Source organism: Camelus bactrianus, chromosome 5, assembly GCF_048773025.1.
Source record: "Camelus bactrianus isolate YW-2024 breed Bactrian camel chromosome 5, ASM4877302v1, whole genome shotgun sequence".
Classification (NCBI taxonomy): Eukaryota; Metazoa; Chordata; class Mammalia; order Artiodactyla; family Camelidae; genus Camelus; species Camelus bactrianus.
Window position 1 is genome coordinate 19,201,916 of NC_133543.1, and position 25,498 is coordinate 19,227,413.

At 40.5% G+C, this 25,498-nt stretch overlaps 1 protein-coding gene across 4 annotated transcripts; it reads right to left on the reverse strand.

The window, feature by feature from the left end:
* INSIG2 (insulin induced gene 2) lies at positions 1-25,440 on the reverse strand. 4 transcript variants are annotated; one of them, XM_045523472.2, is made up of 6 exons: positions 25,354-25,440; positions 18,518-18,912; positions 11,455-11,579; positions 8,163-8,329; positions 7,881-7,980; positions 1-617 (listed from the first exon to the last, which is right to left on the reverse strand). In XM_045523472.2, exons 2-6 carry the CDS (start codon positions 18,759-18,761, stop codon positions 459-461), a joined length of 795 nt encoding a protein of 264 aa, XP_045379428.1. In that variant the 5' UTR covers positions 18,762-18,912; positions 25,354-25,440; the 3' UTR covers positions 1-458. The 4 variants fall into 4 exon arrangements, with proteins under 4 accessions (XP_045379428.1, XP_045379427.1, XP_045379429.1 ...); XM_045523471.2 differs by lacking the exon at positions 25,354-25,440 and adding an exon at positions 24,721-24,872; XM_045523473.2 differs by lacking the exon at positions 25,354-25,440 and adding an exon at positions 20,946-21,140.
* Between the last annotated feature and the right edge of the window lie 58 nt (positions 25,441-25,498).

A 25,498-nucleotide genomic window follows, 5' to 3' on the forward strand; every position in this document is an offset into this window, starting at 1 on the left:
AAGATTTAACGATCACTAATTTATTTTTCCTAGGGGAAAAAAAGTTGAATCTGACTCTGTTAGGAATTTTACATGCATTTTGGAAAGATGGGCTTCAACACATACTGACCCCCTTGTCTCTCTCAGACAGGCATGATATTGACCCACACGAGTCTGTAGCATAGAAAATCCAGAGATTGGTCTTGACAAACACCTTGAAACCCCATCTTCCACGTGTCAGTCTGCATGCAGGCTTCCCAAGCCAAGTGTGTGGAGACCATGCACGGCAGCTGATGCTAAGATGATGGTGCAGCACTCTGTCTTCCTGTAATGTCCTGCTGCAAAATCTCAAGCTTTCGTCAAAGCAGAAAGAATTATTTCACAACAGAACTGCCACCATCAGACCTTGGTTGAGCAGACATTAACCCAGAAGATCTAGGAGTGACATGTGATGACTATAAAGGACATAGAAATGAGTTTCAGTCAATGGCAGAAATTCCCAGGGAATGCATTTTAGAACTTTCCTTCTTAAAGCAAACAGATTCAGCGCTTGGGTTCTCTCTCTTGTCTGCTCGATTGCTCATCACAGTGAATTGGTCCATGATCCCATTTGGTACCAGTTTCCTTAAAACATGTTTCTAAAAGAGAGACCAATCTTATGAATGGGACTCATGGAAACACACTAGTACTAAGTGAATTTATTAGTTTCAGAACAGGAAGACAAAAAAATATTACACGGAAATAATTTCCTAACTGCTCATGACTTTTCAAGCCCTCCTTTGCGGGTGCCACAGAACAATTAGCAGTTACAAACCCTGCCGTGACAAAGTGGGACAGAAGAATGTGCTCACACCAGCACACATTTCAATTTAGAATCAAAACTGCCCCTCATTCATGAAAATCCTCATAAAAGACTGCGACCAGGGCAATGGTGAAAGGGAAAAATGGCCTGTACGTGGCAATCAGTTTTGACACGAGGCCCATCAATAGCCCAGGCTTTCCCAGCACATCATTATCTATCTGATCTGCCAAATCTGATCCTTAACAACATTGTCTCCAGAACAGCTGACATACCCTGGGAAAGTCTGTCTTGTAAATCACAAAGAGAGATGACAGGTTTCACCGAGTTCATCAGAGATAAAAAGAAAGGCGGTAAAGAGGAACAGATACCACTCTGCTTGCACTTCCTGGCACAGTGATCTCAGTGAACGACATGTTTTTCGAAAGGGGAGAAAAAAAACTCCATACCCCAATTTTTATTGAAACCAAGTAAGAAACCACTGACTTAACCTATTTATCTCAGTTCCCAACTAAATTGAGTTTTTGAAATGGAGAGACAAACGATCAGGCAGATGGCAAGATTTTATGGTCTAAAAAAGTGGTGAGGAAGACTGAATCAGGGCGGCAGACCAGTCAGGCTGTAGCTTCTCCCTCCTATCCTGAATCCACAGAAGTAACAACAGAAGATTTTTTTAAAAGAAAAGGAACCCGTAACTATACTGCTGGATAAGGAGAAGCATCCTCCACGGACCAGCCGCTACAAGGAATCCCTGAAAGCAAGAAAGTGATGGAGAGCGGATAGGTGGAGAGAATCCAAAGCTCAGACTCCTAAGACCTCCTAAAAATGACACCAGGGACATTCAAAGCTCAGAGGTGGCTAATGCTTGGAGCCAGTAATACCAAAGGGCAACAGATCTCCTGGGTTAGAGCAGGCTCCTGCTTAAGCAGCCAACTGGCCAGTCCCTCCACACTTCCACTCATCACCCTGGACCGGGCAGCGACAAGATGCAAGCGGTGTGAGCACTAAGTTCAGAGAGGCTTAGCAACGTGCCCAAGGCCAACCGGGGAGCGCTCTGCTCACACCCAGGCAGGCTGGTGCCGGCTCATCCTGCTCTTCCCTGCGACGGCTCTTTAGAAGAGCTTAGAACTTCAGAAGATTCATTAATAGCCTCAGAAAACACAAGGATGACAACGCACTTCCGCACATACTCACACACAAAATAAGGGATCTTGGAAATGAAAATTGTGATCACAAATTAAAAAGTCAACTGATGGGCTGACAGCTAAATGGGTCAGTTGAAGCACAACTCATTGAGCTGGAAGATCCAGTTAAGTAATTCTTCTAGAGTGTAGCACAACAGAGAAAAGCTAAGGGATATACAGAAAACAGGAACAAAAGGTCAGAGATCTGAAAAGAGGAGTTTTAGAAGAAAAGAACAGAGAAGTTGAACAAAGGAATAATAACAGCAAAGACAGGGAAAAAAATTGCCCAGAATTAAAGAGATGATGTCTCCGATTGAACATGATGAGAGAAGACCTACTCCCAAAGATTGTGCAGTGAGTTTTTAAAACACCCAGGACAATGAAACAAGTAAAAATAAGCATATAAAAGGGGAGAAGGGACTCTAATTAAAATTCCAATACAATCAAAGGCATCTGGTAAGTGTTTCACTCAAATGGTCATGAGGACAACAGAGATCTTCCTTTCACCCGACCATTGGGATCATCCCAGGACCACTGGTACCGGTACTAACAGCTGGTCACCCAGCCTTGGATTTCCACCCACTTATGTGAGCTACAGAAACACAGTTGTTCAGCTCACACCCTGGACCTCAAGATGTGGAAACGTGCCACTAAATCCCTGACTACAAACCCCAAACCGATCACCCTTCCCATCAAACAGGGTCTTTGGCCTCCTTAGAACTACTGTCCCTTCACCCCTCACTGTCCTCCCACGCCGTCATGTTAGCACTGCTGACTCAACCTCCTTCCCCCATTTGCCTAGATCCTGGGATAAATCTCTTGCTCTTGAGTTAGGAGCCTCCATTAATTTTTCACAATTCCTTGTGCCATGTCAACCAATGAACTCCCCACTAGACAATCTACTCCGTCACAGTTGGCCTAACCTGGGCTACTGAGCCTCTTAGGCATGGCGCAACCACATCACCTGGCTCCACTGCAAATGCCCAGCTCTAGCCTCACCTGGGTCCTTGGTGGCCTCAAAGCTGTCTCAAAATCCTCTCTTTGCCCCTAGTCAGTTCCCCAGTCCATTCTTTATAGATACTGTCCAAATCTCCATTCTTTCATCAAAGTTCTCTAGCTGCCCCCAGTTCCCCTGGCTCACAATGCATGACTTAGTATATGATCAAGCTTTCTTCAAATGTATTTTATGAGCCATCCCTCTCTCTGTGTCTCTGTCTCTCTTGTCTCTCTCTTGCCTTTTGAGATGGCCTGTATCTCCCTGAATATATACTTTCACTCAAAAAAAGAAAAAAAAAGCTTTGAGCTATTAATATACAGTGATATATTTTAAATGTTAAGATAAAATAGGTTAGAAAAAACATTATTCCACATACAAAAATCAGGTATCATCCCCTTTATTTCTAAGGCCAATTATTCCTTCCAACTGTGCTTCATACTCCCAGTTACCCTCTGCCTGAAACTCCCTCCTGTTTTGGCTTTGAACACATTACTCTTCTGTTTTTCCTCCTACTTCTGGCCACACCTCCTTTATCTCCACCAGCTTCTCTGCCAACATACCAGTATGCCTCAGACCTCTGCCTTTTCACTATAACATGCTCACGAGGTGATCTCATCCACTCCCACGGCTGCATTTATCACTGTCGTATGCGGGTGACGCCCTCATTTACACCTAATAACCCAGGCTTAAATGTCCAGCTGCTTATGATTCATCTTCACCCCCTTCAAACTCAACATATCAAACCAAATTCTTTTTCTATTCACCTACTTCTCTGCATTTCTCTTTTGGTTTATGGAAATGCCATCCACTTAAAAGTTTTCCAAGGAAGAAAAATGTTAAGTCACCTTTGACACTTCCTTTTACTTAGCCTTCACACCCAGGTCACCAGGGACCCAGGTCATGTGTCCCTCACTCTTCATTTCCAAAGTCACTACATCTCTCACCTGGACCCTCCACTATAAATTACGTGTACCTACACTTGTGAGAGGCAGCCTGGGCTGTACATTAGAATCACCTGGGGAACTTATTAAACTCCTAATGCTCAGAGCACACTTTAGGTCAATTATATTAGAGTCTCTGGGATTGGGATCCAGACATCAGCATATTTTTGCAAGACTCCATATAACTCTCCCAATACACTGCCACGTTTTAAAATTTTGCAGAACTGAAGACACGAACCCACAGACCAAAAGTGTGTATTGAATACTAAGCAAGAAAAATAAAAACACATCTTAAAACTAACCAAGTGAATGTGAAACTGAATAACCTTGAGGATCAAGAAAAAATTACGAAAAAGCTCCTGGAGAGAAAACGCAGACTGTCTACCAAGGAAAGAAAATTACACCAACAGCAGACTTGTCATCTGCAACATCAGATGACAGAAGACAAGAAGTAAAAAATCTTCAAAGTGATGGGAAAATGTGAGCCTAGAATTCTGTGGCCTGCTAAACTGTTCTTTAAGAATGAAAGAGACGTGTGCAGACACACAAAGACAAGACTCTACTACTATTCACAGATCATCACTGGTAGAATTAACCTTAAAAAGAAAAGATGCCAGTACGCAGGTAAGTGAGCCAAAAGATTAGGGAAGTATTTAATGATACTAAGTCTGGATTCCACCTAGAAAAGGGATGTGTGAGATACAGGCACACTGAGAGGTTCCAAGGACCTTAATGAAGGCAAAGCAGCTCGATGAAAACAAATGAAGTTTATAACAAGAGTACCAGCAGGATTCTTGCTAGTTTAATTATTTGCTTGTCCTTTCATAGAATTTAAGTTTCAGTTTTCAACTATCCAATTTTTAAAACTTTAAATAATCAAAGCAAGGAAGCACTGCCAATATCAGTGTTAAAAGATGTTTATCACTTTCTTTCTTTGCAAAAAAAAAAAAAAGATGTAATATATTTATATACTTATCAAAATATCAAAACAATTTTGTCATAAATATCTTATTTTCTTTGGGTGATATGAAAATAATGTAAGAACTCCAAAATGACAATCATTCAATTCCTTTAATACTAAACTTAGTTTCCTTCATTATTTCTTAATAAATTTAACCATACATGTTAATTTTATTAAATTAATCCTCAGTAATACAATTCTAAGATTAACCATAAAGAAGAAAAAAAAACTCTTAACCAAGATGATAATTATACATTTAATACTTCTTGCTTTAAACAGCAATTTTCAAAGTAAACACATCAGAGGCCTTATAATTTATTAAAGATTTATAGCGCTTACAAAGTTGATTCTAAAAATATACCTTATTTGTTCTAAATGAATAACATTATCTGGAAGATAGAATAATAAATTACAGTAGTATGTTTACCACCACTACAGTTAAGATTGTGTACATATATTTAGTTTGAAATCCTTTTAGGATGTCCACACTTTCAGCCTTAAAATATAGGAGCAGATTAAAGTCTGGCATACAAGATCTCAGTCAGACAGCAATGGTTTGCAAATCAAAAATTGAAAAATATCTAGTTGACATAGAGAGCGTGAGCACATGCACATACATACACACGTACATCCGTCCTCCCTCTCACTCAATCCCACACACACACACACACTCACACAAACACACATCTCCAGAGGAGCAGAGATTCCACCCTTGTGTATCAGACAATTGCCATCAATTTCAACGGGGGGAAGTTAACGAAGAATATGTTTAAATCATACTTTAATGGCTCTAGTTGTTGGCTCTAGATATGTATAAAACTGTTATCAAGGTCTTTAACATGCACAATATACCAATATATTCTTAAACAATTAACTCCAGAACTATGCACAAATGGGCATGTGAATATGTAAGAAATTATAAGCCCATCCATTCCCCAGACGGCAACCCACTGACATCAGTCATATAACAAAGCCACGCTAAAGCGGTTTACTTTACAGAACCCAATAGATTATAGGACCCAAGAAAATCAGAAACTTCGTGATGACCTGTTTGGGGTTCCTTATGTGTTCCATGTGCAAAAGCAGTGGAACACTGTATTACAAATGACAGTTAATATCACTGAACACTTTGTGGCACTGCAGAAGGTCATTATGTATTTCTAAAACATATTCATTCTAGATAAAATTTTTAATGGCCCTTACTTTTAATTGTATGTATTCTTCCAGATTTAGACTCAAAACAATTTAATGCTGATAAACTCTCCTGCTCGTCACTTTCACCTCCAGGAAAATAAGTTAAAATAAAAAATTACTCTTTGGACTCTTTCCAGTGACACAGGTTTGAAATGTTCTATGGAAGTTCTTTTTCATCATATAGTAAAACACCAAAGCTCTCCAAGACAACATTAAAATAGAAACTAACCACACATTAGGGCACCCTGACTCACACTGCTGTAATTGGAAAAACAAAAAGGCACAACAGTAAGCAAAAGAGAATATGCCAGCTTTCCATTTGATTGGGGGGGGGGGCTTTCCTCATATTTTATTTCACTAAGTTTATAAATTGTTCAAAGCATTCTTAGACTCTGCAGGATGACAAGAGAATATTTTGGCACATCAACATTGTGATACAGTATATGGTATGTTTAAAAAATTAATTTAAAAATTTCATCTATGAATCAACATGTTTTTTTTTAATGTAGTGCATATATATTTTACAGTTATTTAAGTCAAATACATAAAGGTTTGTACTTGATTTACAGATGAAGCAATCACAGATTGCAGTAATATGTGTGTGTGTATATATACGTATATGTCTGTCTCTATATATACACCGATCAAGGGAAAAACTGCATCCTGGCAATTTTATAGTCCGAAGTTTTGTTAGTGTATCTATCATTTACATGCTCTTTCCATCTTATTTTTCTGTACAAAAGATATATTTTTGCTTTCTTCATTCTTGATGAGATTTTTCTGCAATAACTTTACATTCATACTGTAAAAATTAAAAGGTTAACAGGTTAACGTTTATTCTGAATAGCAATTTTCATGTAAATTTAAAAAAGGTCTAAAACTTAACAGTTTATTAATATATGCTCACTTTATTCCTCAAAGATTCTGAGAGTTACACAACTATTAGGATTAAATGACAAGTGTGATTGGGTAAAAGAAAGTTCACATTCTAAAACTGAACGAGGCATAGCCAAAAGCAGGAGAAAGCGAGGTTTCCACATTACAAGCACACGAGAACAGTAAATGATTCGGATCCATCCCAGAATATCAAAGGGAGCAAAACAAATTCCTTTGAGTGCTTGCTGAGGCAAATCAGCAAAGGAACGCTCATGATCTTAAGGACAGGACTGATATCATGAACTCAGATAACATCTTTTCAAATAACTTTGAAATTTAAAGGAAAAAAATCTATTATGTTAGTAAAAGCTCCTGATCTAAACTATTTTTAAAGTGCAGCTATAAAAATGTACACCCATAATTCAAAATAAGGTACACCAATGAACTCAGGCTAACTGGGTGGCCAGATTATAAACAGACAGCAATGTGACCCAGTCAGTTCTCCCAGCCGGCTGCACTGGTAAAGTGACAGCACATCCGAATGCCGCCCCCTGACCCTTGCTATCTACGACCGGGCTCATCAACCAGGTCCTTTACCTTCTTACTAACTGATCGAACATCTTGATTTGCTGGAGCTCATCCTAATTTCTATCTATCATAGCAACATAGCTACTGGGAGCGCCTCTTCTCACTTTTAAAACTAAACTGTCCCTTTTTCATGGAGTAGAAATATACAGATTAGTGAAATTAATTAATTAATAAAAATGGGACAATAAATCATATCACCCTGTCTGTAACACATTTTAGCTTTTCTATCCAGTGGTTCCTTCCACTTTTAATACACTTGTGATTAAATTCTTCCAAATGATTTATGCCACTGCCGACTGGAGAAAACTTGCCGGTACCTCTCAGTAACAGAAAAGTGACTAAATGAGCACAGTGAGCTTACCATTGCCAGTTGTCGACCAATGTTTCCCATTGTAATGCCTCCAGCAAAAAATATACACGGCAACCAAGAACGAACATAGAGAAAATCTGGAGATGTGTATCTGGAATAACAGAAATACCTTTAACAACCCACAAAGTACGTACAATGGCACTTATTAAGATAATTACAATGGTAATAAATTACTCTGCCGATTAAAGTGGCTAATGCAATTTGAAAATCTCAATTCTGAATTCGGTTATCATTTACTTATTTTAGCAAACAAGCACCAAAAAGAATACTTACTGATAAACACCATTATAGACTAGCAGTTGAGTGACCAAAGTTGCCAAGAAAGCAATTCCTACTCCAAGGCCAAAACCACTTCTAGATCTATCAAAAGTCCACCACAGTCCGATGGATAGTGCAGCCAGTGTGAGGGACAACTGTATGTTGTTATCAAAATCCACTTTCTGAGGTCAGTGTTAAAGAGTCATCTTAAAACTTGTAACCAAATAATATCACCTGTTCATTTTTCTAAAATAAGAGATGTTAATGTTGAGAAGGGAATTGATTGCTCAGTCTAGAGTGCATTCAGTCTTTTAATACAATGTAGGAGAGTAGGGGGGATTAAAACGATCTCCAGTATTTACTAAAGATACACAGAGGGCATGACGCTTCACTAATAGAATTTACCAACCTGTAATCGCTCCAAAAATAACAGCATCCTACATACATTTCCAGTTATCAGATAAGACCCATTATTTAAGAAATGCTTCCTTTGCAAAAAAAAAAAAAAAAAAAAAAACTGGAAGCCTCAGAACACAGTGTTGTGAAAGGAACACACTTTCGCTGAAAAGGAAACCAGTATTACTTCTCAAACAGGTTTAGAATTACTTGAGAAAAATACAGGAACTTGAAAATAGAAGCGCTGACAGCTATTTAACAGGGTACCACAGTCTGTGTATGATTTACTGACAGACACATTTTATACTAATGCAGTTCAGAAACAAGAGGACCAAGGACACAGTATCCCTGTCTATTATGTCAACTGTTCCAGTTTTAATTTGTTGCAGATAAAGCCTTGAAGTGAACATTATCTCGCAACCTGCCCAGCTATTTTGGTGCCTCGGACTTTCTGGTACAGGACAGTTTTGCTCAAATGATATTTTATTTCCGTCACCCTCTTAAGCATCCATTCACAAATGGACAGCCCTTTTCTACTCCAAAATCTCTAGGTAAAACAAAGCTTTGTAAATTCAATTTTCTCATTTCTTTGCTTGAGGATTACACTAAAGGAATTAATTTCAAGTATCATTAAAAGGGCATTATCTATGTCCCAAAAGCCACATCTTGGCTCTATATCCATCTCCCCAGGGGAGACTACATATCTTGCCAAACTAACTGGCCATGCTGCAACTACAGAGAAAAGAGGAGAGTTCAAAAAATGCATATAAAACCATTTTCCACTTCCTTTAACCCCCCGTTGTTTACCACCATTCCCCTCTCCCACCCAACCAGCAGGTCTCCTAACACCCAGCCTGCTCACTTCTCAGCGGTTGAGCCCCTCCCCTCAAGGTCAGTTCTGGTTTAGGCTTGATTTATCAAGAACCTATAGTTTATGGGTATGCTTTCTGAAAAAGCTTTTATTCTTCAGTGGGCATTATACCTCAAACTCAAAAGAAACACTTGCGAGCTCTGATTTCTCTTTGCAATAAACATTCTTTTAAAGAGTGGAATCTGACATTAAGTGACTTCTATCTTTGCTAACTAAATGAACTTCAGTAAGAGTCAAAGCAAAATAAGGAGGCTTCCAGGGTAAACAGGTAAAGCATCAATCTTAAAAATAGTGCAATATGATTTTCTAAAGTCTAAGTAACCTAATATTAAGTCTATGTTATAAATTTTATAAACATTTTGGGTTTCGCTTAAAGGATGGACAGAATAGCTAAGATTACTATATTTAAGGAAAAGAATGATCAAAGAATTTAATCAGTTCATTCTTTCAGCTCTAGAATTAACCAGAAAACGTTATTTAAATTTCTCAACTGAGAAACAGTGGAACTGTCTAGGATAGGAAGGTCTAACCCACCAGACAGAGAGGACGTTACACACTTGTGGGGCTCCTGGGTAGGAGAATGCATGTTCCCAGACTCAGGTCAGGATCTCTGGGGTCTGGTCTCAGCTCCCGCACAGTCTCGCAGTACAAATGACTTAGCAAAGTACAGGAACTCTAAAGCTTTCATTTGTCTTACTATCTTTATAAAGAAAATGTGGAACTAGGTGATTTCAAAGTTTTCTTCTAGGCCTAAAATTCTATGAGTCTATCTTTTTAAGCCCTCCTAAACACTAGATTTGTTGTAAAATCCTAAATCTCAAAGATTTCACCAAACTAACCATGCTGGGAAATTCTTTAATACAGAAGAAAAGGGAAAAACAAACAAATAATAAGAGCCACTGAAGGACTTCCGAATTCTCAGATCTCCACGGGAACTGAAAGGCAGGTGGTCTTCAGAATCTAGGACCCTGCTTCTTTCCTTGCTTCCTCTTCCCCAGCTGCTCCAAAACCCCTCAGCACTTTCTGTAAGAGACACGGGAATCTCCCTGCCCCGGGACCCACCCTCTCTCCAGCTCACTGTCAGCCCCAAGCCCAGGGCAGAGTTATGAGGGGAAACCTTGGGCAGCCTGAGTCACACGTCTTCTCTTCCCCGAAGGCTCCTGCCACCTCCACTCTCTAAGCCTTATCTTCTAGAAAAGGGAAGACCGAACTAGCAATTTCCAGATGTTCTTCTACAAAGGGAAGATGGCGGGGTGAGGGCAGGGGGACAGGGAGGAAGTAGGGAGGATGAAAGGAGACAAACCATATGAAGGCAAAAACTTCTGTTCCGCTGGTGGGTATTTTTTTCTGAGGGGTAGAAGGCAGAGGAGAGAAGGGAAATAGAGGCCACCTTACCCTTCTAGCTGGGACACTCTGAAAATACCCACTAGTCACTAAATTAAAACGTAAGAATCTTTCAGTGATCAAACTTTAAAAATACGTTGCTTAGGAAAAAAGTTCTTTTTGGCCACAGTCTAAGTTGGTTACTTACACTAATGCCACCTTTAATAGCATTTGTGTGGTTTGTTGGTGTTGATTAAAACCAACAGATGACAGTCTTAAAAAATATATATATATGGGGGGGGGGGGTTTCTTCAAATTAAAAACAAAACAAACAAATCAACCAGCACCTGAAGCCACCACGTTTCCTTACTGGCAAATCTTAGAAAAGAAATGCCTTTGAAAATGTACCTGTTTCAATGTTAGAGTTACCAAAACTACGTGGAAGTAATTAAGTAACCTAATTTAAGAAGAACCTGTAAAACGTTCAAACCTGCAAAGTTTCTAAGTGATGTTGGGAAACGGACGGAGATGAAGGCTGAACCCCACCCTGTCACTGCAGAGCGGCTCCCCGGAGGCTTCAACCGCGACGCGCGCATGCTTTCCCCACTAAGGGGCGTATCACAACGTGGCGACGGTGAAGCCACGAGGGGCTGTTTAACCTTTGGTTTGTCGGAAGCGGCTCTGTTATTACGCATTTCATTACAGCGGAAAGGATACAGCGCTGGCGTGATTTATACCAACAAAGACGGCTACGCACCGCATTACACTGGACCACTCTCTTTTAAATTTATGTGGTTCTCCTAGATGCCTGTCAATGCAGGGGTATAATAACCCAATCACAGCTGTGGGGAAAAAAGGGAAAAAATTAAGTCAGCCTCGATGGTGTGCAGGCAAAACTTAAGCTGAAAGAGTCTCTACAACCGTCATAAATAAGCATTCGAAAGCTTCTCTAGAAAAGCTTTTCTACTTGCTTAACTAGTATTAATCACTGATATTTTAAACTTACCTTCCAAAAGAAAAAATGTGAGGATAGCATCACCGAGGGCAGCACCGTAAACGATGACAAGGGTATTTTAAACTCTAACAGGCAAGACACCACTTGGGGGTGTGCTTCACAGCTTCGCAGACTGCACTGGGTGACTCACGCTGCTTTTCTACTACTGCCTCTCGGACTTGAAGAGCATCAGGCCAGTTGGCAGCTAAGCAGTGTTCTCTCTAAGCTACGTAACCATGAAACATGCTATCAAACAGCACCAAAATAAAGAGAAGCTCAGAGCATAAGCACATACAAGCTCACCATAATGTTCTAACGTAATAATGTTAGATGGCTGCGGCTGTCCTGTTACAGAAATGATCCTTGCCACCCCCCGCCGCCCCACTCCCACCCTCCAACTCCAGCAGCTTCTGATCTGTCTCCTGAGTCTAATGCCTTGTCCTGACACTCCCTTCCAACCTGGCCCTCTAATGAGACTCTACGTCAGATTGTCAAAGCAAGGAAACTGTCAACAGGAATCTACAGGTAAGACTCATTCTGCACAGAGGAAAAAATGGAGGAGATATGATCTATAGAACTATAAATCTTCGGTTAAAATTTAAGTTCACTGTTAATACCACAATAAAGGTGTCAAAAATAAATAAATAAATTCACTGTTAAAAGATAAGAAATCATTTTGGTGTCTTTCTCAGTTTTTGGAAAGAACACACCTTGAATGCTAACTGTGTAATTAACTATGAACAACTGTATGCAAAATGCCTGTGATTGAGACTCAAAATAGTCATTCTCACCCAGTTTTTAACTTAAATACTTGTCAAACCTTAATATTTTATTCATTTAGTGGGACAAGATTTTAAATGCTAAGTTAGTCATTTAAAAAAAAGTATTTCATCAACCAAAACATCCTTCAACAAGTTATAAGGGAAATCTACAGATTAAATTTAAGACAAATAGCTGGATGGCTTCAATTTGTTAATCTTCCTAAAAACAGAATGTTTATGCTGTCATTTGGTAATAAAAACACAACTGTCACATCACTTGAAAAGTATGTTTAAAATGGCCGATATTACCAAAGATGTATCGTGAAATTATTGTACCAAAATCTAAGTGCTTGAAGGGTCAGAAGCCCCTGCTTGGCCTGGGGTTGGCCAGCTCTGTCTCACAAACAGTGTGCTCAGTCTCAAGGAAAAACAGAAATTGATTAATATCAAGAATCACAGGCTAGCAGGCCAGTGGAGCAGCATTAAAAAGAGGCTGCACACACTATTTACAATAGCCAAGACATGGAAGAGAACTAAATGTCCATCGACAGATGACCAGATAAAGAAGTCGTGGTATATTTATACGATGGAATACTACTCAGCCATAAAAAAGAATAATGCCATTCCCAGCAACATGAATGGACCTGGAGAATGTCATTCTAAGTGAAGTAAGCCAGAAGGAGAAAGAAAAATATCATATATCACATATATGTGGAATCTTTAAAAAAAGACAAACTTACTTACAAAATAGAGGCAGACTCACAAACATAGAGAACAAACTTATGGTTACCAGGGGGAAAAAGGGGTAGGAAGGGATAAATTGGAAGTTCGAGATTTGCAGATATCAACTACTACATATAAAACAGATAAACAACAAGTTCATACTGTATAGCACAGGGAACTAAATTCAGTATCTAGTAGTAATTTATGGTGAAAAAGAATATGAAAATGTATATATGTATGTTCATGTATGACTGAAGTATTATGCTGTACACCAGAAATTGACACAACATTGTAAACTGATTGTACTTCAATTAAAAAAAAAAAAAAAGGCTGCACGGCCACCCTTCTACCTGGAGTGGAGATGCTGTAATGATGTGTGCATCATTCACACAATCCACAAAACTGAAAATGCTCCTTTGAACTGGGCTTTTGCTGAGGATAGATGGTTCACACACCATCAGGAGATTAACAACAAATTTCAGCATTGCAAAGCTCTAATAACCACTCATAAATCCGAAAGTTTCACATTACATTCCTACTTAAAAGGTTCTGCTCTAAAATCCTGCGCGATTAACTGACAGCATTTCCAAGTTTCTACAAAATTAAAGTGGCAACAGGCATGCCTTACAGTTCAAATATCTAAATGAGTATTTCTGTTCTCAAGGGGTCATGAAACTAGCAGCTCATGTGTCACTCCTCGCTCGCTCGCTCACTTGCTCTCTCTCTCCCCACCTTTGCCTCTTGCTGAGGAAATCAACTAAGACCGGGCATTCCAAGTCAATTTTCCGCAGCAGCTGATGCCACAGGTAAAGAATTATCACATAGAGGATACTGACGTGTGTGCAAACGTATAAATAAGTAAAACTGACTCTATTTTTTATGTATGTGATGTCAGACTCGCAAATGAGAGACAACTGAGGAGAGAAAGCAAAAACACAGAAATTTAAACTGCCACGCTGCCAACCTCGGGGTTTGCCAATAAAAATCAAATCCGTTGAGTGTGCGTGGTTCTCAGTTGCTCACCGAGAGGGAGCATTCGAAGGAGCTTGTCACTTCCCATTAAATGTCTTCTTTCTTTCCTTTAAATAAGGGCCTGGCAGAGTCTGAGAGCAACATCCACAGCACAGGGAGGCTGCACTGCTGAGAGCTCCCAGAGGGGTGTCTGGCCTTCCTTTCCTCCACTTTCTTGTTTTAACAAGAGAGACCGTTAAAATCACGCCTGTGTAGAATCATACACAAACACGGTCCTGCTTAATCAGATGGTCCTCTGATGCAAAAATCACATTTCTTAGGATCTATTTTGGTTATTTCCCAGTGACTAGTGTCAGGCTACCAAGACGAAAAGCGAGAAGTTTGTCAAACGTTAATATGGAGTCATGATTTTTTTATGGTCATGTATTTAACAGTGCTGTACTAAAAGAAACCATTAAATCAAACATTTTCCAAAGAAAAGGGGCTGAAAAAACAAAACCACTGAATGATATATACAAAAGTGGAAAACTAGGACAGGACAGGTAATGTGTTCATCTAACAAATCCTTAAGCCCTTATAATGTGTCTGCTTCTTGGTATCTGCTGGGGACTGGGGGTTTAAAAAAGAAAAATGAGTAAGATGTGATCCTGGGCCCAAAGTGACAAGAGAAACAATTAAATGGAGTAATGCGTTAGGGGGAGCACTAACAGGGCTCGAGGGGAGGCAAGATGCAAGGGTGTCGGGAAAGCTTCACAGAAGAGGTGACCCTCGAGGAGTAAGTGTTCAGCAGGTGAGTGGTCTGGAAAGGCCTTTCTAATCAAAGGGAAGCATTTGAGGGAAAGTACGGACTAGGGAAAATACCTGGGTCATCTGGAAACTGAAAGGGAGCTTCGGGGTCCAGAAAGATTCTGAGAAAGACACAAGTCGGTGGGGGCCGCATCACAGAGACGTTCCCTGCAGACACTGGGAAAGTAACACCATCACACTGTGCAAGACAGAGGGCCAGTCGCTCTCAGAGCAGTGAGTATTCAATGCAGGACGGGGGGGGGGGGGGTACCGAATCAGAGGTGGAAAAGGACAAGACTGAAGATTCCAAGCAGGGCCGTGACGGCCCAGACCAGGAAAGAGACCGGGGAGAGATGTGAAACCTGGGAACTGGGTGTGGCGGTGAGAGAGAGGGAGGAGCCTCGAAGGCTCTCCAGGAACTGGGTGGCTGGCTGACTGCACGGCTCAACAGGAAAGATCTGTTTGCCTTTCCTTTTAAAATTAGACAGTAATTTCATAGGCATGGATACTGTCTGGTTACTTGTGATCTGCCAGTCAGCTTCTCCAGTTATTTTAGCCACATGATAGCTGTCTTTTCCCTCCTAGTTACTCTTCAGAAAGATGCCTCTGCAGCTCTCCATCGCGCTCAAGAGGTTCTTAACTCCAGCTCTAATGCACTGCGCACGTAAAGAAGTGAATCAACTTGAAACACCACCCACTGTGAAACCAAAAATAGAGAAGCAGGAGAAGGAAGATGAGATCAAACGGAGTTTCCCTGGGTTCCCTACCAGCTGCCCCTCCAGAAGCACCACTAGCAAGTGTTCCAGCACGGGGTTTACATGTAGAAAGTGGTCATTTTGGAGACCCTCCAGAAGTTGGTTGCTCAGTGCCTAAATATTAACTGGACAGGAAAAGCAAAGGGCAATGATCAGTTTTTCTGATTTCAGATGGTAAGCGCTGAGAGAGCTTTGAAAATGCACACCAACACATATACACAAAACCATATGCATGCCATATACACACGTAAACTGTACATACTGTTTTTCACATCATTTAGGTTTTTTTTTCTTAATATTTTCCCTAAAACTAGAGGAAGGCAGGGATTATACAAGAATCCATTTTTCATCTTTGGCAGCTTCCACAAATCTCACCCTCATCTAATAAACATCACGACTGACCCAACAACATCATGGGGAGAATCAAGTGGAACCTCACTTTCCCAAGGCCTCTCGACTCTCATTTGCCCGGGTACCTCGTAGAATGCACTGCTTTCAAGAGAAACACAGGCGAGAAACGTGCATGCAAATCCTCCACATGAGGTTAAGTTTGTGTGACAAGCCTAGTGGCTGGGAAAAAGGAAGAAAGTGGGACAGAGTGACGGACATGTAGCATTAACAGTTGAAGTTTTCCTTCCTACATGTGTGTTTGTGGCCAAAGTGCCCGCATCACAGGGACAGATGCACCCCACACCCCTCTCCATAACAGAGGGACAATGAAACCTCAGTCAGGGTCTCCTGCCCCAGCCCAAAGTGTGCAGCACAGGCCAGTGTGCTCCATCCAAGCCTGGCACTGAGTCTGGAAGGTTCAAAAGAGGCACCCTGAGTAGAGGGAAGGATGAGTACCCCCCTCTTTGCCCTCCCCCAGCATGGGACACTTCACCCAGCCACACCCCTCACTGTCTCTAGGACCCCCGGCTTATTGCTATCCTCTACTCATCGGTTCCCTCATCCCCCCAAAACAGGCACAATGCCAAACATCTCATTCCCAAGGTTGCCCTACAGATCCCTGGGGTTAGGGGATATGTACGGAACACTAGAAGACATTCAGCAAGTAAGAGTTTCCCTTCCCTGAACTTCCTTTCATCGATTCTGAAAAGACATGTTCTTCTGAGTCCTAAAAACCTTCTATTAGCGGCCAGACAGCAGCTCTACCACAGGAGAAACTAAACAAAGAAGTAGAAAAAGTTGTTGGGAAAACTTTTTCTCTTCTGAACTTAAATGAAAGAAAGGAAAATACGTGAGGGATAGTAGATACAACAGAGAATAATAAAATATGATTTATGCTTTCTTCTCTGTTTGGACTGCTTGGCCTGTTCTCTCAGAGAATAATAATAACCCTGGGGAAACAAAGAATCATCGCCTTACAAGTCTCTTTTAATGTGAATACTGTAACAGTGAGACATCAGTATATAAACCATGCTGAAACCTTACCACAACCAGGCCCTTCCGTCCACTCAGTGGGACTGTGTAATTGTCCAGTAAGTTTCACGAGGTCATTTTAAGACATTTCACACCTAACTCCTTCCCCTTGGCCCTCCAGCTCTAGGATGTAAGCCAGGAGGGAGCTATGTCACATTGCAAAGTATTTACGTATATTAAGTATGAGCATTCATAATGCAATTTTCTCTCTCAATCAGAATTCTTTTCTAGCACGGTTATGGCTTCCTTCTATTATTTGATTATATAAAATAGCATTATTCTATTGGTCTCATTAGAAAAAGCTGAAGAGCTACCCCATTTGGAAGCCCAGCATCAATAATGCACTCTGAGATGCTCCACTTTATCCACTGCACGCTGTCCGCCAAAAAAAGATCTAAAGAAACTAGTAGGATAATGATGATTTTAAGCAAAGAGAATCTACTTTATCGATCTCATTAAGAATTTACCATTCTGAAGGTATATTTAAAAATAAGATACCAAGGAAAAAAGCAGACACAAAAATCTAAAAATTAACAAAATGAAGATTTAAACTTGAATAGAACTACAGTTGACCCTTGAACAACGTTAGGGGCACCAATCCTCTGTACAATCAAAAATCTGAATATAACTATATAACTTTACAGTCAGTCCTCTGTATCCGCAGTTCTGCATCCATGGATTTGACCAAACTCAGATGGTGTAGCACTGTGGTAGGCATTTCTTGGGAAAAAAACCCCACATATAAATTCAAACTTGTTTTGTTCAAGGGTCAACTGTCTTCCATCTTTCAAGTTTTTATCTACTTCAAAAACACGATGATAACACACACATCAAAACCTTAAAACCAAACAGTGATAATCAAAATAACTTAAAATAATTTTATACAAAATGGGTTGAAAGAAAGAACAAAATGAAGAGGTTCAAAGCCTCATTCCTGAGGGAATCAAGATTGTTTTTAAGATTACATTTTTAAAGGTCATATAGGTCAGTCAGATAGAAATCTATTATACTCTATGATTCCATTTATCTCACATCCTAGAACAGGCAAAAATAATCCAGTGACAGAAAGATCAGTGGAAGTCTGGGCTGGGGGTAGGAAGTGGACTACAGAAGGGCACAGGAGAATTCAGGGGGGTGACAGGACTGTTCTACAGCTGGACCATGATGGTGGTTACATGAATACATGCATCTGTCTAAGCGCATCAAAATGTTCGCTCATTTAAAACAGGGTCATTGTACTGTATTTAAATTATACCTCAAAAAAAAAAAAAAAAAGCTGAATTTTTTTTTAAAGTACTACTCAGCCAATATCCACAATCATTTACCCTATTTCCTTTCTAAGCGTTCCAGAAACAGCCTACACATACCTGAAGCTGTGCCACAGCAGGGTGGTACCCACCATGCCGAAGAAAAGATGCTTGCAATCACATCAGGTGGAAAGAGTGTCACGTTTCTCTGAATCTGAAGCAAATTTAACACTAATGCAAGAAACACTCCAATAAAAAACAACACTACTCCTCGAATCATCAAGTTCACACTCCGGCTAGTGACAGATGAGATGTAGGGACCACGCTTTTTGGGCCCAGATGACTCTCTCTCTCCTTCCGCCATGGTTTCATAAGTTCAGTAAGTCGGAAAAAAAAAAAAAAAAGAAGAAGAAGAAGAAATGGCTTCCCAGCTGAAAAGCCAACGGCCTGAACCAAAGCAGATTGGCGTTTCAACAGTACTGCATCTCGTCCTAAAACAGGACCTACCAGAAATCCTGCAAGAAATAAGAAAAAGGAAATCAATGTGCGCCTAATAAATGACTATACAATTATCCTGATTTCAATACTTAATTAATTTAAAAGGCCAAATAATGAAATGACAAGCTTTTACATATATTTAAATTAGTTATTTACTGAATAAGAAAAGATCTAAAAAGCATTTTCATATACATGATGTAATAAAAAATTAAGTGCTACAGTTACGTTCACTAGGACAGAATTAGTGACCTAAGAGACTTAAAGTTTAGAAGAATAGCTAAGACAGTTTGCTTCACATCAGGGAAAAAGCAGGGTAGGTTGTCTGAGACACTTCCACTAGAAACTGGAAGATCAAAATCCAGCTTTCTGTTTCTTCTACTCAAATCTCCAAGCCCAAGTAACTGATGGGCTTGGAGATCCACGCAGAATTTTTTTATACTTTACAGAAAACAAATAAATTTATATTTTCAGAAAATCAACATACTGCAGCTGAAAATGTTGTACTATTCTCTATAAAATGTAACTTGCTCATGAGGACAATCTACACAGGGGAACAAAATGACCTGTTTTAATGTTTAATGCTTATATATTCAAATTTCTGCACAAAAGTTACCTTAGAAAAAACAGCCCACCACCCACTCACTCACACACACACCAAGCACAGAGATCACACCTGACCGGCTCTCCCCGGAGCCCCAGCTGTGTCCCCACCACCACGTTGACCCAGTCCACCCCCGTTTCAGTCACGGGAGCTACTGTGAGAAGGCTGGAGTAGGCAGCAGAAGAAAGGAAGCCAAGAAAAAAAAAGAATAACCTCTTGGCTAGATTCTAAGGAGTCTGATCCACATGGCTCCTGCCTCCTAAGACCTAGGGCTTTGTAAACACAATCATTCCAGGTGTTAGCTCACCCTGCAAAACCAAAGTGATCTTTCCTTTGTACACGTTTGTTTAAGACAAATAACATTTGAGGCTTCCTACGAGCTGCTCTAAGCACCTGACATATGGCAACTCATTTAACTCTCGCAATAACCCTAGAAGCTAAATGCAATTGTTCTGTCCATTTTACAGGTGAGGCAAAAAAGCAATAAAAGGATAAGTCACTTAACCAAGTTTCTACCCTCAGAAAGAGAGTAAAGCTGGGACTCAAAGCCATGTCATCTGTCTGGCTCCAAAGCCGTCATCTGTAACTGCTATGTTCAGCTCCCCCAAACTGTTGTGTATTCCTCGATGTTTTTTCTATGAATACTAACTTTTTTTAACGGGAAAGTACTATACAGACTGTTTTTATAACTTACTATTATCCCACCTACAACAATATATCTTGAGCACTGTCACAGTCAGTACATAGATATTTCCTTTGAATCTCAAAGCAGTTTGTTTATAATTTTAGTATGATCCTAATAGCTACCTTAAGATACGTATAGTTGTTTTATAGATGATAAACTTTTCACGTAGGTCTTATTCACTATCAAGTTGTGAAATGTTGTATCTAAGTACTGAGAAAGTTACCTTCCTAGCCCACAGTGGGAGCTCTACACAGTCATATTTGTTTAATTAAACTGGGTTAACTCTTTTTGAAGCAAACTATATTGGGTTAAGCAGCCTTTTGGAAGGAGGACCTAACCTAGCACTTAATTATCATTTAACGTACATTTTCTCTTGAGTTTCCAAGTTTCAAACTACCTTACAAATGAATTTTGGAACAAAATCTGTATGTAAACTGGTGGGGTAGTAACTTTAGACATAAAACAGCATGAAAATGATTCACATCTGTAAGTCCTGGAGACTTTCACAGCCTATCAGTTCCATGTGGTAAACACAGACAACAGACTTATTTTTTTTCTTGCGCCTCTATCACACACAGAGCCCTGTGCCCAACACCCAAGGTGGGAATTCTATCCTCCAGTGAGTCCTCACAAAAATACTTAGTCTAGATCTACAGTTTAGCAGCCTGGAGAAAACAGTACAAATTACAGCTGACTCATGGGAAAATGGACTCTAAACACCAACTGAAAAATCCCAGAAAACCTAGAAAACATCCCCTCCTGACCTGGTCTTGCAGACGATTCCTTGCCGTGGGATCCAGCATTGTCAGCAGGTCACACGTTCTGCTGTTTAATAGCTACAGAATTCATCACCATCAGCAGCATCATGACTATTGATCTAGCAGCCATTTACAGAGGGTCTACTCCGTGCCAGACACAGAGTAACTCTAATCCTCTGAATCATCCCAAAGGTAGGTATTGCCAGCTGCATTTTACATACAAAGAGATAAAGTCAAAGAGACTTAGGAACTTGCCTGGGGTCACATGACATGCAGTATTAGCACTGGAACTTTGCCTTCCATCTGACTGGTTCTAAAACCCATCCTCTTTTCCTCTAAACCTTGAGTCCCATTTCAGCCCAACTCCTCAGACTTCTTTTTTGGCACATGGGTCTACAGAAGAGGATCTGGTTACTGAAAAGATGGGTAGACACTGGAAAACAACCTCAGCAGTAATACATTCTCAAGGTATTAATGCCAACTAAAGTCCAAGCAGAAAGACCATAAGAATAAATGTATGAACCCCTTGAAATTTTCTTTCACTGAGCTAGATCAAGGAGTAAAAAGATTCATTAAAGAAAAAAAAATCATATGGCCAATTTACATACTGTATTAGACCAATATTCGACTTCTCATTTCCCAAACTTCCAGTAGACACAGCAGTATCCCCCACCTTCTGCTGTTAAAACAGCTATTAGAGGACAGAGAGTAAATATGCATTTTAAGGAACCCAAATTTCTCTAGTAAATCATTTGTTTCTGTTGGTGAATTCTTCCAAAAGGGAACTTGCGTGTTGAATAATATTTTTAAAAGAACAAAATAGCTTCAGTTTGAAAAAGCTATCTCAGTTGTGGTAGCCCCACGTCACAGTCGCTCACCAGTGTTTGTCAAAGGGCACTGACGTTTTGGGCAGGACAATTCCTTGTTGTCTGGAACTGTCCTAAGCAATTATGTTGCAAAACATTTAGCATCCCTGGCTCGTACCCATTAAATGCCAGTGCACAGCCCCTTCCCGCTTTGAGACAACCAAAAATATCCCTACATACTTCCAAATGCCCCAGAGAGGCGACGCTCTCCCACTGAGATAACCACGGATGGCTCGGCTCTTCCTTCATTCTGTTTCAAGGCTGCTAGAGGCTTTCAACATTGTTCGTGTTACTCTGCTGAAGCGGTTTACTCAGCCTTTCCTAAGAGTGTTTGTTTTATAGGTTCCTACTTCACCCCAAAAGCTGCTTTTAAAAATAACACAACATTTGTTTGCTGTTTATTTGAATGAGAATTTTTAAAGCAATTTTTATAAGTCCAAAAAGCTAACTCTGTGACTGCATAATAATACAATAGTACGTAATTACTAGAGACAAAAAGTTTTAATGCTTTAGAATCACAGTATCCTAAAATTTAAGAAATGGAAGGGAATTGGGAGTTCATCTGTTCCAGGGGGTATCTGAGTCTGATGCAAACAAAAAACAAAAACGTTGTGCATATGGGCATTTTTCTGGGAAGAGCTGGACATTGTTATATTAAGTACTCAAAAAGTCCGTGATCCAAAAGAAGTTAAGAACCAATGATCTAAAAGTTTACTGGCAAAGCTAATGAGACCCAAAGTGGTGAAATGAGGTGCCAAGATCCAGAATGTATACTATCCAAATGTAAAGTGAACTCCTGGAAATGGCCAGACTGACTCATCAAAGGGACAAGAAATTCCACAGGGCCATCATTCACTCCCTACTAGGTAATAAGTAAGTTCCTAAAAAAGCTTGTTGTTTATAATAGTCACACACTGGGGAGTAGGTTATTTTAAAGTGAAAGCTCTTGGAATAAGTATCCCTAATTGGTTTGTTTTAAAGTTTGGTTTTCTGATTATGTATGGCTAAGAGCTTCTTAAAACAAAGCATTTCTTTAACTTTCAATGTTACTCTTACATCAATGACAGATTTGAGTCTCCAAAATTTAAGAAAAAATATACATATATTTGAAAATTTTAGATTACCCAAGAAATAACTTTCTGATCAGGAAAGCAGTCCCTGGTATAAAGATATCATTTAAAAGACAATATCGCAATAGATCCTCAGTAATAATCCTAGGAAGTAGGCGGGTATTTTTAATCCTCATTTTACAAAGTAAAATAGGTTAAGTAACTTTCTGAGATTATAAAACTGTTACCAGGTAGTACCAGGACCAGCCTCAAGCACTCTGACTCCGTGCCCAGAGGACTTCCCCTCTCACCACAATTGCCTTTTCTACAAACACCACACAAAAATAATTTAAGTGCCACACAACAAACAGCCTGTAAAGCCATGTTGATAAACTATTGTTAATACCAAAATAACACTTTTTTCCCCCAAAAAATTGACAAAGAAAAAACTTCTACAGGACAAGAAAAATTCCACCTTGAGCCCTGACCTACAATTTCTATAAAGTACATTACTGAACAAAAAGACAACTAGTTCAAACAATTTGGACAGATCAATGACAAATCATCAAAACTGGAAAAATACTACTCCCAGCTTATGGCTGCTTGTCAATGGATTGATGGTATTACTTTTAGATAAATAAAAGAGGATTATAAGGGATTCTGGACTTTGTGAATGAAAATCAAAGTCTACTTTGGCCACTGAAACAACTTCCAGGCAACAAGCATTTGAAAACAAACATACGAACAAAATTTCCTGTAACCTTAATTTTAACAATTGCAACAACCTCAAAAGCAAACAAGATCCTTCATCTTCAAAGGAACAGCAGTCACAGAAGTTATGTTTATGCCCTCAGATTATCCTGTTGCTTAGGTCAGAAAAGTCACTAAATAATAACGTTTAATTACTGCCTCACTTCTTTTTTATTCTATGCTCTTGTAATTAGAATGGCATTCTCAAAATAGAACACGCATTACAATTGGGAAAAATACACTTAAATCAATGAAACTCTCCTTAAATAAAAGCACACACATGTGAATCACAGGCTATGGACACTAAAAACTTCTCAGAAGAAAAACACGTTTACATTGAAGACCCTGCAACTCATCTTTCCTGTCAACATTAAAACCCAAACACAGAAACCATCAGGCAAGCCATATTCGCATCCCATTACTGCTTTTAAACGTCAAATCTCAATCCCTAAAAAGGTTACTCCTCCAGCATTTGGGAATAATTTTCTGGTAACAATGAAAACAAGCTGTCCTTAAATTACTTAATTTCATTTTATCCTTGCTTTTTCAACCCACCATACCTAAACCACAGCTGTCAGTTTAAAAAGAATCAACTTCTTTCCTAAATGGATGTGATTCACAGCTTGGTTGTTTTCTATCAGGTATGTACTGAGAACTATAACAAAACACACTACTGGATATAACGTCCAGCGAAAGGAGGAAACAGGAAGAGTATGTGGCTCTTTTTTCTCCGTGGGATCCCTATTAGTAGAGACACCTATGGATTCATTTTCACTCAGTGGTTCCCTATCAGGGCCAAACCCCAAAGTTGGGAGACACAATCCAGCCACTGCTTGGCCGCCTTCATTCCTCCCGCACTCAAGACTAAAGCGCGTTTTCCCCTGCAACGCAAAGCTCCATTGCAATACTGACGCCGGCCAGTCTCAGTGGCCCAGCTGTCAAATCTATTCATTCCTCCTTGAAGCATCTCCTCATAAATCCTACAAAACAGTAAGCTATTCCTGGTACATTTTCTTAGACTAGCTAACACCATACTTTACTCTCTGACAAAGCTAACTGGACATGGGTCATCACTTAAGTTTTAGCACCCTTGCCCTCGTCCCCCATCATACTCACACTGCTTTCTTTTTCCGGATTGCCAGTCTCCACTGACCAACCCTAAAATCGCAGAAACTATCACCAACCGACTTCTAGGTCCTGGCAAGAGTTCTCTTTGGCTTAATCCAAACGCCGATTCCAAAGGTTTCTATTCCAATTCACAATGCCAAAGTCCTACTCCTCAACCCAGTATCAGCATACCTTTTGGCAGATTCTAAACTTATTACACATACCTACCCTTTCGGATCCATCCCCCTCGCAAGCCTGAGTCTGGTTTCCCTGGCTACGAGCCTCCCAAGTCCTGACAGCTGACAGCTCGCCGACCTCCACCCCATCAGATCTCCGGGGTCGCCCTTCTCGCCGGCCTCCAGCCTTCTGTCCTTCCGGACACTCTTCCACTGTCCGGGGAGCCTGCGCCTCTCCTAGGACCTCTCCCCGCCGTTCCCTTCCGGATCTCACCGACCCCTCTCCAGTAAGCTGAGACCCTCGCGCTTCAGGCCCCATCTGGTGTCCTGGCTCCTCGCACTTGCCAGCAGGGTTCCCAGGCTGCAGAAACGCAAATGCTTCCTCTTCCCGAGGAACACTCCCTTCTTCAAGGCCCCTTCCCTCAGCACCAAGTCACCCGAGCTTCCCCGGGGGACCCCAACTCACCCCCGCCTCCGCCATCTTCTGGGACCGGCCCCCGCCCCCCTCTGCCGCTTCCTCCTCGGCTTCCTCCTCCCCTCCCACAACTCCGCCCGAGCGCTACTGCGCCTGTGCGGCTGACGCGTCCACGCTCCGCCGATAGGGGCAGGAG